The sequence below is a fragment of the Pelophylax lessonae genome (genome assembly GCF_965119305.1).
Source record: "Pelophylax lessonae genome assembly, chromosome: 8".
Lineage (NCBI taxonomy): Eukaryota > Metazoa > Chordata > Amphibia > Anura > Ranidae > Pelophylax > Pelophylax lessonae.
The window spans coordinates 235,160,522-235,175,066 of NC_138775.1; the positions used below are offsets into that span (position 1 = coordinate 235,160,522).

At 44.5% G+C, this 14,545-nt stretch overlaps 1 protein-coding gene across 1 annotated transcript in view; it reads left to right on the forward strand.

Moving 5' to 3' along the window:
• Nucleotides 1-10,641, forward strand: part of ZBTB37 (zinc finger and BTB domain containing 37) — a 51,347-nt gene extending 40,706 nt beyond the window's left edge. The window contains exon 4 of the mRNA XM_082265123.1: nt 9,789-10,641. Coding sequence (XP_082121249.1) covers nt 9,789-10,316 — 528 coding nt within the window. The 3' untranslated portion in view covers nt 10,317-10,641. The remainder of the gene's footprint in view (nt 1-9,788) is intronic.
• Nucleotides 10,642-14,545: the final 3,904 nt, after the last annotated feature.

The window sequence follows — 14,545 nt, forward strand, 5'->3', positions numbered from 1 at the left end:
CATTCTTCCAACAACCTTTGGCCAAACACTCCCTTGTGCGTACCTTTCTTCAGGGTGTCCAACATTTTGTTCCTCCAGTGTGGGCTCCGTTGCCGCCTTGGGATCTTAATTTGGTGCTTTCAGCTCTGCAGAAGCCTTCCTTTGAAAATATTCGGGAGATTCCCCTGCTTACGCTGTCCCAGAAGGTGGCCTTTTTAGTGGCTATCACCTCTGCGCACAAGGTGACGGAACTGGCAGCATTATCCTGTCATTCACCTTACCTGGTGATTCACAGGGATAAGGTGGTTCTTCGCCTCTCTCAGTCATTCCTTCCAAAGGTTGCCTCTGATTTTCATTTGAATGAAGACATTGTGTTGCCTTCCCTGTGTCCCAGGCCTAAACATCCAAAGGAAATTGCCTTGCTTGCCTTGGATGTGGTCCGGGCAATTAGGGTGTACCTGTCAGCTACGGAGTCTTTCAAAAAGTCAGACTCTCTTTGTGCTCACGGATGGACCTCGAAAAGGGTTGTCCGCTTCCTCTGCAACCATTTCCAGATGGATCAGACAGACCGTGGTTCAGGCCTATTCCATCAGGGGGTCAGGTTGCTTCTTTCCCTGTCAAGGCACATTGTACTAGGGCACTTAGTGCCTCCTGGGCTTTCCGTCACCAGGAGTTAGTGATGCAGGTTTGAAAGGCGGCCACCTGGTCGTCGGTGCACACTTTTACAAAGTTTTATAAAATGGATATGTTGGCATCTGCGGATGCTTTTATTTGGCCGTAAGATTTTGCAGGCTGCTGTTTAAGAGAACCTAATCCTCTGTGAGGGTGTGTTGTTTTTTTCAGATGGGCTCCAGTTGTTTGGTTGAGCTCCTGTTGCCTGGTTGGGTAATGTTTAGCCATGGGAATTTTTTTGTTGTTCCCACCCCTTATGTTTTAACAGTGCTTTGAGACCTTCCAATGGTTATGAATATCAGGAGCTGTGTCTGTCAATGAACGAAAGAGAAAATGGGATTTTTGACTTACCGTAAAATCCATTTCTCTGATGTTTATTGACGGACACATCACCCACTCCTCTGTGGAGTTATAATTCCCTTTAAACTGCTTGTAACAAAACTGAGTGACTATAGCAGAGAGAGGGAGTATACCCCCTGGGACTGCCCATGGGTATAGCCAGAATTATTTTCTGCCTAGTGTCCTACTCCTGTAGGGGGCAGTATAACCCAATGGTTATGAATATCAGGAGCCGTGTCCCTTAATGAACACAAGAGAAATGGATTTTACATTAATTCAAAAATCCCTTTTTTTTTATTATATATTTTTTCTTTTTTTTTACAATTTTTTTTTTTAACACACTTTGATCAGAGCAATATAATTGTTACCATAGTAACATTGTACTACTCTTGGAAAGTAAGCAGTATTTTTTATTTTTACACATTGTTTGCTTTTAGCAATGCATTTCATTGCTGTAAGTTTTTTTGAAAAGTTGATGGCTGCGCTGGACTGACCTACTTGATAGGGGGTCTGTGGGTGGATGGTAGGTGAGAGAGGGCCACTTGGGGGAATTAACTCCCAATCAATCTGGCCCGATTGGATGAAAAAAGGCAGTGGACCCTTGTTAAGGGGTCTGGGCTGCTACCTTAAGTTACGGCCTCGTGGTCGTTTCTAATGGTAGTCGGTTTAAGGAGCGCACAAAATCAGCAATAGGAATCCCTCAAAAGATCGTCATTTTATTGGTAGCAGAACACGTTCTTCAGGACGTAAATGTTGCAGTTCGGATCTTCAACTGACAGCATAACAGGGTTACCCCTGAAACGCGTTGGCTTTAACATGTTCTGCTACCAATAAAACGACGATCTTTTGATCTAAGTGGGATTCTTATTGCTGATTTTGGGCGATTCTTTAACTGACTACCATTTTATTGCTATAAGGAAGCTTTGTACTGAATGAATTCAATTCATTCAGTTTGTTTTGTTGTGATAACTGTGATTGGCCACAGCTGATCACATGGCACAGATGGGCTATGATTGGCCCAGTTTGTACCATGTGATCACTGTGACCAATCACAGCTAGCAAAACAATTGTACAAAATGGATGGCTTGAAAGGAAGCAACCTATTGATTAAAATGTCATGTGACCTGCTATGATTGGTTACAGCAGTCACATGGTACCGGCAGAGGGCTGGTACACAGCTGGTAACCGATCGTGCTGCAGCGCGCGTTAGGAGGTTTTGTGACGTCCACCTGGATCAACGAGAGTCCCACCCAGCCATCATTTTGCTATAGGCTGGGCAGGAAGTGGTAAGCGTACTTATGCTACTAGGGTAGTAATCCTCTATAGAGAGAGCAGCTGCCTTTACAGAACAGAAACCAATGTTCACTTCAGTATTGTACTCCTCTAGATTAAATAAATGAATGTTTTACTAAGCTAGTTTAGGTGCCCAAGCTTTTTATTAGCTTCCTGTAGTCCCCTGCGTATCTGACCTCGGACTTGTAGTCCGACCTAGAGGGTAGCGCTGCAAATAAGTCACACCCTAGTCTTGACTTTTTTGATGCACCTGAAATGTATTTAGCTGATTCAAACTAACATTCTGTTGGGCTTTAATACTACAGTGTAGAGAGCAGATATTTAAAAGGATAAGTTCACCTTTAACAAAAAAAATTATAAATGCAATTTACACCAAAGGCATGAGTTGACTCACTAGGCGTATGCCAAACTGAGTCCACTCACTCCAGTAAGCCTTCTTATTTAAATTGGTGGTGGATTGTGTCACAGCAAATTTTCCTTTATTCACTTTTGGAGCACATCTTTGAAGAACATTGGCTTTATGCTTATTTCAACTTAAAAAGACTTTCTGTTTATATATCTTATTATTTTTGTATTCTACGTTAAGATTATGTATTTATATATAAATGCATTTTCTACATTTTTATGACATTTTTTGTGAGATTTTTCACTGACTATCATATGTTAGTTATTTATTAGTGCTGCACTATCATAGGTTAGTTATTTATTAGTGCGGCAGGTGGTGCTGTGCTGCGGTGAAAAAAGTGCGGGATCAGAGGCAGCTGAGCGAGCAGCAGCTGAGCGTGTGTGTGTGTGTGGAGTGGAGCACGTGTGTGAGGGAGGGAGTGAGTGAGTGAGAGCCGAGTGACTTAGCCGAGAAAACAGTGAGTAAATAGTGTGAGTGTGCGGTAGTACGGTCCCCCCTCCCAGAAGAGCGAACAGCAAAAAAACAGAACCCCCCCACCGAGTCAGAGGAAGAGCGCTCCCCCCCCCCCCCACACACACACACACACACACACACACACACACACACACACACACACAGAAAGAGAGACAGTGGGAACCGGGAGTGGAGGAGAGACCACATCATACCCCACTAGCTGGCTGGCTGGCTGACAAGACCAGGAAGTGACAGGGGAGGGAGAAGGGAGCAGAAGACTGACTGACTGAGCGAGGAGAGAGGGAGGAATCCCTGACAAGGACTGCAAGTGTCGGCTTACAGGAGCACAGGGATACACACTTGGTAAGTAAAGACTGTGACGTGACTGTGACTGATGGTGAGGTATAGTACTTGAGTGTCAGTGACTGCGTGAGCATCAGTGAGTGCCTGTGAGTGTCAGTGACTGCGTGAGTGTCAGTGAGTGCCTGAGTGGTAGTGACCGCGTGAGCATCAGTGAGTGCGTGAGTGTCAGTGAGTGCGTGAGTGTCAGTGAGTGCGTGAGCGTCAGTGAGTGTCAGGGACTGCGTAAGCGTCGGTGAGTGTCAGTGACTGCGTGAGCGTCAGTGACTGCGTGAGCATCAGTGAGTGTCAGTGACTGTGTGAGCGTCAGTGAGTGCCTGAGTGTCAGTGACTGCATGAGTGTCAGTAAGTGTCAGTGACTGCGTGAGTGTCAGCGAGTGTCAGTGACTGCGTGAGTGTCAGCGACTGCGTGAGTGTCAGCCACTGCCTGTAAGTGTCATGGAGTACGAGAGGGTGAGAAAGTAGAGTTAGGAAGCTAGAAAACAGCCACACAGGACAGACGTAAATTACTGAATCCCCATCAGATTAGATTAGTGGGTACAATGCCCGGCGGGTGTGAAGATGCGATTCGGTGTACATCTTGTGGCATGTATACGTTCCTCGATCAGACGATCGAGGACGAATACATCTGCACAAAACTTAAGCACATTGCTTCCCTGTAAGCTCAGGTCCTGAATCTAGGGAAGCAACTGGCATCACTGAGCAGAATCTCCATACTGAAGAAGAGCTGGGAGCGTACCCGCCAGGTGCAGGCAGGGGCCTGCACAGAGGAGGGCGGAGATACAAGGGTGCAGGCATCTGATCAGAGTAGATGGGTGACAGGAGGCGTAGAACGGAACAAGGCAGGGAGGCCAGTCCTGGGCTGGAGCACCCCATATATGCCCTGTTGCGTGATGTGGGGGAAACCAGTCAGGGACCAGCATTGCTGGAGCAGAGCGACGACCCTAGCTGCCAGGGGAAAAACTCTTCCAGTGAGGGTGAGAGAAAGGGAAAGGAAAGACAGGTTCTGGTGGTAGGGGACTCAATTATTAGAAGGACTGACAGGGCAATCTGTCACAAAGACCGTAAGTGCCAAACTGTCTGTTGTTTACTGGGCGCTCGGGTTCAGATCGGGTGGACAGATTACTAGGTGGGGCTGGGGAAGACCCAGCTGTCATGGTACACATAGGTACCAATGACATAGGCAGAGGGAGATGGAGAGTCCTAAGAAACAATTTCAGGGACTTAGGAGCTAAGTTGAGGAGTAGGACCTCCAGGGTAGTATTTTCAGAAATACTACCTGTACCTCGAGCCACACCAGAGAGGCAGTGGGAGATTAGAGAAGTTAACAAGTGGCTGAGGAGCTGGTGTAGTAAGGAGGGTTTCGGGTTCCTGAAAAACTGGGCCGACTTCTCAGTCAGCTAACGGCTCTTTAGTAGGGACGGATTGCACCTAAATAGGGAATGTGCAACCATACTGGGTGAGAAGATGGCCAACAAGTTAGAGGGGCTTTTAAACTAGGTGATGGGGGGGAGGGAACAGTTGTAGAATTAGCCAGCGGGGAGCAAGATTCAGCGGACACAAATGGGGATATTAGCGGTAGGGTGTTCAGAGTTCCTAAATCCAAGGTGGGTACGGGGAAAAATCACAAGAGCAGCCTAAAAACAACATCAAACAAGGATATAGTATGTAACCGGACAAAATTCATGAGGTTTGTATACCAATGCTAGAAGCCTGACCAACAAGATGGGAGAGCTGGAGCTGCTGATGTATGAGGAGGACTTAGATTTTGTGGGTATTACAGAGACTTGGTTTGACAGCTCTCATGATTGGCTGGTGACCATTCAGGGGTATTCCGTTTATCGCAGAGATAGAGAAGGTAAACAAGGGGGAGGGGTAGGTCTGTATATTAAGAACAGTGTACAGGTAAATATAAGGGATGATATGGAGCTATGGACGAGGTAGAATCCCTATGGGTAGAACTTCAAAGGGAAGGCACTATGGGGAAGGTAATATTGGGCGTATGCTATAGGCCCCCCAACCAGAGGGAGGAGGGGGAGGCAGAGGCGGACCTCCTTTCACAGATTGGATTGGCAGCAAGGATGGGAAATGTCATTATAATGGGGGACTTTAATTATCCAGATATAGACTGGGCAGAAGGAAACGCGCATTCATCCAAGGCTCGGCAGTTCCTAAATGTTTTGCAGGACAATTTTTTGGGTCAGATGGTGAAAGCACGACAAGAAACAATACGGTACTTGACCTTCTGATTACCAACAATACAGACCTGCTCACGGATATAGAAATACGGGGCAACTTAGGAAACAGTGACCATATGTCAATTAGTTTCAGTATTAATCATAGTAATAGGAAACACAAGGGTAATATAAGGACACTGAATTTCAAAAGAGCCAACTTCCCAAAACTGCGCTCTTTGCTAGAAAATATCAAATGGGATAAAACCCTGGGAACAAAGAACAAAAGGAAAAATGGGAGTGCTTCAAGAGCATACTAAACAAAGGGATTGGCCAGTGCATTCCAAAGGGAAATACATTTAAAAGAGCAAAAACCCTGGGTGGCTAAACTCCAACATAAAAATGCATATTAATATTAAAGAAAGGCCTTCAAAAAATACAAGACTGAGGGGTCATTGGCAGCATTCAAGCATTACAAAGAGTGTAATAAGAAATGTAAAGGCGAAATCAAGGCAGCTAAAATAGAACACAAGAGACCTATAGCGGAGATGAGTAAAAAAAACCCCAAGAAATTCTTTAAGTATATAAATAGTAAGAAAGCGAGGCCAGAACACATTGGCCCCATAAAAGACGACGAATGAAATCTGGCCACGGAGGACAGAGAGAAGGCGAAAGTGTTAAATAATTTCTTCTCTTCAGTCTTCACAAAAGAATCGAGGGGCTACACTAACCCAGCTTGTAATGCTAAATTAAATAATACACCTCAGGAAGTACCCCCATGGCTAACAGAAGATAGACTTAGAACTAAACTAGAGAAACTTAACAGAAATAAATAAATCACCGGGACCGGATGGCTTGCACCCGAGGGTTCTTAAAGTGGAAGTAAACCCCCCTATCGTTTTCAGCCAAGGAAGCTGCCATCTTAGCCTCTGTTTAATTTGCAACTGCCTTGATGCTGCACATGTGATAAGTTATGCCACCAGCCATTGGATGGTCTGACAGTTTGGTTGAGAGCACAACCAATGTGACAGCTAGCATTTCCGGCATGCCGGGAATATTAACTCTTTTTTGAAACTATCAAATCGGTGGGTTTACTTCCGCTTTAAGGAGCTCAGCCAGGTGATAGCCAGACCATTATTCTTGATCTTTAAGGATAGCCTACAGACGGGAATGGTGCCAGCTGATTAGAAAAAACCAACGTGGTACCAATATTTAAAAAAGGGCTGAGATATATCCCGGGTAACTATAGGCCGGTCAGCCTAACATCAGTAGTCTGCAAGATTTTGGAGGGGATGTTAAGAGACTATATACAAGACTTTAGTAATGAAAACTGTATTATTAGTTGTAATCAGCATGGATTCATGAAAAATCATTCTTGCCAGACCAATCTATTAACCTTCTACGATGAAACGAGTTGCCATCTAGATAACGGAAGGCCTGTGGATGTGGTGTATCTGGACTTTGCAAAGGCATTTGACACAGTTCCCCACAAACGCTTACTGTACAAACTAAGGTACATAGGTATGGACCATAGGGTGAGTACCTGGATAGAGAACTGGCTCCAGGGGAGAGTCCAGAGGGTGGTGGTAAATGGGGAGTACTCAGATTGGGCGGGTGTGGAAAGTGGGGTCCCCCAAGGTTCTGTCCTGGGTCCAATCCTGTTTAATTTATTCATAAACGACCTAGAGAAGGGGATATCTAGCACAATCTCAGTATTTGCGGATGATACTAAACTAAGCAGGCCAATATCTTCCATGCGGGATGTGGAAACCTTACAAGCGGACCTGAACAATATAATGGGGTGGGCAACTACATGGCAGATGAGGTTTAATGTTGAAAAATTTAAAGTAATGCACTTGGGCGTCAGAAACACAAAACCAAGCTACATGCTAGGGGGGGGGGACCTCTGGGTGTATCTAAGATGGAAAAGGACCTGGGGGTACTAGTGGACAACAGGCTTGGCAGTGGCATGCAATGCCAAGCCGCTGCAAGCAAAGCCAACAAAATACTGGCATGTATAAAAAAGGGTATTCACTCCAGAAATAAAGAGATTATTCTCCCACTCTACAAGACCCTGGTCCGGCCACACCTGGAGTATGCCGTCCAGTTCTGGGCACCGGTCCTCAGAAAGGATGGGCTGGAACTGAAAAAAAATCCAGAGAAGGGCAACAAAAATAATTAGGGGAATGGAGGACATCAGCTATGAGAAAAGACTACAAGCATTGAACTTATTCTCTCTGGAGAAGAGACGCTTGAGGGGGGATATGATATCAATGTGCAAATACTGTACTGGTGATGACCCTAGCTTAAGGAACAAACTTTTCAGAGAAAGGGAATACAATAAGACACGTGGCCGCTCACTAAAACTAGAGGAAAAATGGTTTAACCTTAAAATACGTAAGGGGTTTTTTACTGTCAGAGCAGTAAGGATGTGGAATTCTCTTCCACAAGGAGTGGTATCAGCGGGGGAGCATTGATAGTTTAAAAAAACTATTAGATGGGCACCTTAAAGACCACGACATAAAAGGGGTACACAATGTACGGTTAACAGCAAACACACACACACGCATCATAGGTTGAACTGATGTCTTTTTTCAACCTCACAAACTATGAAACTATATATGTAACACATTTTGTCTATATCCATATATTGTTTGCACTGGTTCAAGTGTTGTTCTGGCTGCTGTTTTTTTTGGACATTAGCGCAGTAATATCTTTATTCATTAGAGATAGTGTGTGCACACACAAGACACCGCAGGTATGCCTGAAGCCAGCTCAAGGAGACAGCAACTCATGCAGCCTATGAAGTGCAGAAAAACTTTTACCATAAATCAAATTTCCCGAAGAACTCAATCTCATAGACCAACTAGAATATGGTAAACAGTTTTAAAGGGTTTGTAAAGGTTCTGATTTGTTTTTTAATAACAAACATGTCCTACTTACCTGCTCTTTGCAGGTGTTTTACAGAGCAGCCCCAGTCCTCTTCTCGGGTCCACCACCGGTGCTCCTGGCCCCTCCTCCTCGCTTAGTGCCCCCATAGCAGGCTGCTTGCTCTGGGGGCACTCGTGTGTGCTCGTCTATGGGACATGCAAAACGCGACAGGCCCCACCCCCTGTTCCTTTCTCAGTGGAGTGAGAGCTGATGGCTCTGGCAGCTATGTCTCAGCCAATGAGGAAGGAGAGACCCAGGAGAGTTTCTGCCCTCGAGCACATCACTGGGTCAGGATTGGGCTCAGGTAAGTATAAAAGGGGGCTGAGGGGGAGCTGCATACTGAAGAATGCATGAAGGTAAAAACCTTCAGCCTTTAGAATCACTTTAAACTGACTAGCAGAAAGGCAAGAGAATGATGATCATAGTATTCCACCAAACAGAACAGGAATTTCCAAATACATATATGTAGTTCTCATCTTAAGGCCAAATTTATATTGCCCATGTTGGAATCAATTTAAATGACCTAATTTTAAGCAAATCTATAAAGGATCATTTGAGCATGTAACTTCAAACGTCATTGCAATTTGAAGCCACCCACAGTCATGTTCTTCAATATAAAGACCGAAAGGTATATGCCATATAACTAGGGATCTTTTCCAAATATGTAGCTTAAAGGATGTTCTGCCCATTAATTAAATGTAATACTCACAGATGCTGACTCCTAGGGGTGGCCATTTTGTACTCAAAACTTAGCCATAGATTATACAATTTTCCATCCTACAACAATGGGTTTCAGGAAAGAAAATTGCAAAAATTCCCCATTAACGCAGTTAGTGTTTATGGGGGAATCCCTCCCACGGAGCTATTGTGTTCTCCCGGTGGGGGGACGCGAAGAGAGCCATCCCTGCTGGGAGAACACACAGTGACTATTCCTAGCGGCTAGATCTGCTGGCAGTAATCACATGAAAAATCCAACAGGTTGTTGTTGTAACCACTTGATTGATCCATACATGGTTCGAATCTCGGCCAGTCCCTACTGATTCAAACCGTCTATGGCTGGCTTTAGATTTCTATGTGCAACACTGATCTTTGAAATGTGTTATCTAATAAGCTCAAATGTATTCACAGGGGCATGCTTGTAAGTAGTGTTTTGAACTTATCTTCTTTTTTTTTTTATTAAGGGGGAAGAAACAGGAGTTATTGGAGTGAGTGGTTACGTAGAATATCTCCGTGAACAGGAGGTGTCAGAGCGATGGTTCCGCTATAACCCACGACTAACCTGCATCTACTGCGCTAAATCTTTCAATCAAAAGGGCAGCCTAGATCGGCACATGCGGCTCCACATGGGAATTACTCCATTCGTGTGTCGGATGTGTGGGAAGAAGTATACCCGCAAGGATCAGCTGGAGTACCATATCCGCAAACATACAGGCAACAAGCCCTTCCACTGCCACGTGTGTGGGAAAAGTTTCCCTTTCCAGGCCATCCTCAATCAGCACTTTCGGAAGAACCATCCTGGCTGTATTCCTCTCGAGGGTCCTCACAGTATTTCTCCTGAGACCACCACTGTTGTCACTTCGCGAGGCCCAGCTGGTGAGGAATCGCCCCCTCACGATGAAGCCGGTGGAGTAGGGCCCTCAGCAACATCTGACATGACGTACGGTGGGGAAACAGCTCATGGTTCAGTGTCCACCACCGGGCCAGACTAAAACACAAGAAAATATATATTACAGGAGGACACAAAGAGACTAATATCCTCCCCTTTTACCTCAACAGATTTTAACAATGTTTTCCTTCCCATCTGCTCCTCTTCAAGTCAAGGTTGGGCTCTTAGAATGCCGAATCAGAGCAAATGGAATGATGGGAAGTTTGAGAATTTTATTGCCAAAATCCAGAAAAGTAACCACGTGTTAGCTTCCTATGTTCATCTTTTCTCTTGACTTCAAAAAGCAACAGCAACTGTATGAAGAAAAAGAGCTACTGTTTTTTTTTTTTTGTTTTTTTTTTAACGTGAATATATCCTTTTAATCTTTTTCAAGTGAACCTCTGAGCATATACAGTAAAACAGAAATCTGTGCATTTGTTACAATGCAAGGGGGTTCTCCAGGAGCTGCCATAGGTGTTGCAGAATCTTTGAAACTTTCTTTTGAAATGTTTTTGGCAGACAGTGTATTTTTGATCTCGGCCTGCATAGAAGTTTGATGGTGCTGTCATAGGTGTGTTAATAGGGTGCTCAAAGATACTTCTGTAGCAGAGTCAGGGTTTCTTCCATACCTGTATGAAAGGTATATTTTAAATTTTTTTATTTGATTGAATGGGGCGGCACTGCAATAAGTAACCTTTTAGACATCACAGTTGTTCCTGTCATTGGTCAAGCAGTGAAATAGGGGCATCTCTGAGGCTTAAAAAAACAACTCCTTGTGTGATTTATTAGAGATTTAGGTGGACTTGGCAGGCTTTGATCACCTTACTTTGTTCTTTTTACAAAGGTCTTCTTTTATTATGGCGAAGCTTCTCCGATAAAGCAAGTCAAGTCATCACAGAAAATCTTCCAGTCCATTCTTGCTTTTTAAAGATACACTCCATTCAAACCTAAAAACAGACATGGGACATAAGTTTTTCTCCAGATTGTAAGGAATATTCAACCTGGAATCTTTTGCTGCTTGTGGCCCTTCTAGCTAGATTCTCATGGTGGACAATATCCTTATTTTCCTAATGGCCTTGAATCTGAGCCTAAGAGAGGGCTTAACAAATTTTCTTTAAATCTAGGAGCCAGCTAAAAAAGTTAAGAGCCAGTTTTTCCTTTGTATATATAATATGGGGTGATGGGCTGTCAGTGATAATATATATATATATATATATATATATATATATATATATATATATATACAGTGGGTACGGAAAGTATTCAGACCCCCTTAAATTTTTCACTCTTTGTTATATTGCAGCCATTTGCTAAAATCATTTAAAGCGGAGTTCCACCCTGGATTTTTTTTTTTTTTTTTTAATACCCCCGGGACAGTCAGGGCTAGTGCATTCCACAATGGCTAGCCTCTGATCTGTCCCGGGTTGCACTTACCTGCAAGATGAAATACTTACCTTGCAAACGTCTTGTCCAGCGCTGCCATCTCAGATGTGGGCAGCTTGAAGCCAGCGCGTCCTCTTCGGCGTCTTCTTCCGCCTTCTGTGGTCCCACGATGCTCTGCGCCGGCCCCGACGTCACTTCCGGGTCGCGCGCGTCACCCCTCCACAGCTTCTGGGCATGCCCAGAAGCTGTTTAGAAGGGGATGACGCGCGCGACCCGGAACTGACGTCGGGGCCGGTGCAGGCGCAATGATTCCTGGGAGCTATGACGTCCAGCTCCCAGGAATCATTGCAGAGCCAGGAAGTGATGACGGGCCGCGGCCGAGGAAGGAGGAAGAAGGAAGTAAGGTAAGTATATTTTCTTCGCTACGAGGTAAGTAAAAAAAAAAAAAATATGCGATTATCCATTTCTTTTTCAGGTGACCCGGAGCGAGAAGATGGAGGTAAGTATAAAAATAGGGTGGAACTCCACTTTAAGTTCATTCTTCTTCCTCATGAATGTACACATAGCACCCCATACTGACAGAAAAACACAGAATTGTTGACATTGTTGCAGATTTATTGAAAAAGAAAAACTCAAATATCACATGGTCCTAAGTATTCAGACCCTTTGCTGTGACACTCATATATTTAACTCAGGTGCTTTCCATTTCTTCTGATCATCCTTGAGATGGTTCTACACCTTCATTTGAGTCCAGCTGTGTTTGATTATACTGATTGGACTTGATTAGGAAAGCCACACACCTGTCTATATAAGACCTTCCAGATCACAATGCATGTCAGAGCAAATGAGAATCATTAGGTCAAAGGAACTGCCTGAAGAGCTCAGAGACAGAATTGTGGCAAGGCACAGATCTGGCCAAGGTTACAAAAAGATTTCTGCTGCACTTAAGGTTCCTAAGAGCACAGTGGCCTCCATAATCCTCAAATGGAAGACGTTTGGGACGACCAGAACCCTTCCTAGAGCTGGCCGTCCGGCCAAACTGAGCTATCGGGGGAAAAGAGCCTTGGTGAGAGAGGTAAAGAAGAACCCAAAGATCACTGTGGCTGAGCTCCAGAGATGCAGTCAGGAGATGGGAGAAAGTTGTAGAAAGTCAACCATCACTGCAGCCCTCCACCAGTCGGGGCTTTATGGCAGAGTGGCCCGACGGAAGCCTCTCCTCAGTGTAAGACACATGAAAGCCCGCATGGAGTTTGCTAAAAAAACACCTGAAGGACTCCAAGATGGTGAGAAATAAGATTCTCTGGTCTGATGAGACCAAAATAGAACTTTTTGGCCTTAATTCTAAGCGGTATGTGTGGAGAAAACCAGCCACTGCTCATCACCTGTCCAATACAGTCCCAACAGTGAAGCATGGTGGTGGCAGCATCATGCTGTGGGGGTGTTTTTCAGCTGCAGGGACAGGACGACTGGTTGCAATCGAGGGAAAGATGAATGCGGCCAAGTACAGGGATATCCTGGACAAAAACCTTCTCCAGGTTGCTCTGGACCTCAGACTGGGCCGAAGGTTTACCTTCCAACAAGACAATGACCCTAAGCACACAGCTAAAATAACGAAGGAGTGGCTTCACAACAACTCCGTGACTGTTCTTGAATGGCCCAGCCAGAGCCCTGACTTAAACCCAATTGAGCATCTCTGGAGAGACCTAAAAATGGCTGTCCACCAACGATTACCATCCAACCTGACAGAACTGGAGAGGACCTGCAAGGAGGAATGGCAGAGGATCCCCAAATCCAGGTGTGAAAGACTTGTTGCATCTTTCCCAAAAAGACTCCCGGCTGTATTAGATCAAAAGGGGGCTTCTACTAAATACTGAGCAAAGGGTCTGAATACTTAGGACCATGTGATATTTCAGTTTTTCTTTTTTAATAAATCTGCAACAATGTCAACAATTCTGTGTTTTTCTGTCAGTATGGGGTGCTATGTGTACATTCATGAGGAAGAAGAATGAACTTAAATGATTTTAGCAAATGGCTGTAATATAGCAAAGAGTGAAAAATTTAAGGGGGTCTGAATACTTTCCGTACCCACTGTATATATATATATATATATATATAATATATATATATATATATATATATATATATATAATATATATATATATATATATAATATATATATATATATATATATATATATATAATCATCTCAGGATGTATTTCAGCCTCTGCCCGTGTGATATTTGGTAACACACCATATATACATACATATCTCTCTCTCTCTATATTATATATATATATATATATCCCCCAGGGATTATGTGGTGTTGTGCGCAGTGTCTCTTACTCTGGGTGTCAGTGAGAAAAATCATGTTGGCGGCTGTCCGGGCGGTGGTGGACATTCGCTCAGTCACTGGGTAAAATGGCGGCCACGTCTTCCGTAAAACACGCAGCGCAGCTCCTCGAGCCAATCAAAGCGCGACTCGTTCCCTAGCCATTCAATGCGCAGCCCGCCGTCTCTACAGCCAATGAAAGAGCAAAGCTGTGCTGGCTTAGCGACCAATCTGGATGTGGCGCGCAGATGACCCAAAGAGAATACAAAGCTGTGCATCCCATGTGTGCACATACAGTAGCTAAAGCGTCATTGGTTGCTAGGACATCGGCAGTCCTAGCAACCAATAACAGCAAGTGCAAGAGAGTATTTTGAGGAGCAAGCAGGTGCGGGAAAGCTGGCTGGAGGCTCCCAGTTGGGGAGAAGGCAAAGAGAGTATACAGTGTAGCTGCCGACGGGAATGGGTTGACAAAAGCTCAGGCGCCAGGACACAATTTCTAGTCACCATGGCAACCTAGTGCCTGGGATTTGTCAAGCCCTTGCCTAAGAAAATGTAGGCAAGTTTGTTTTTTGTGGTTCCA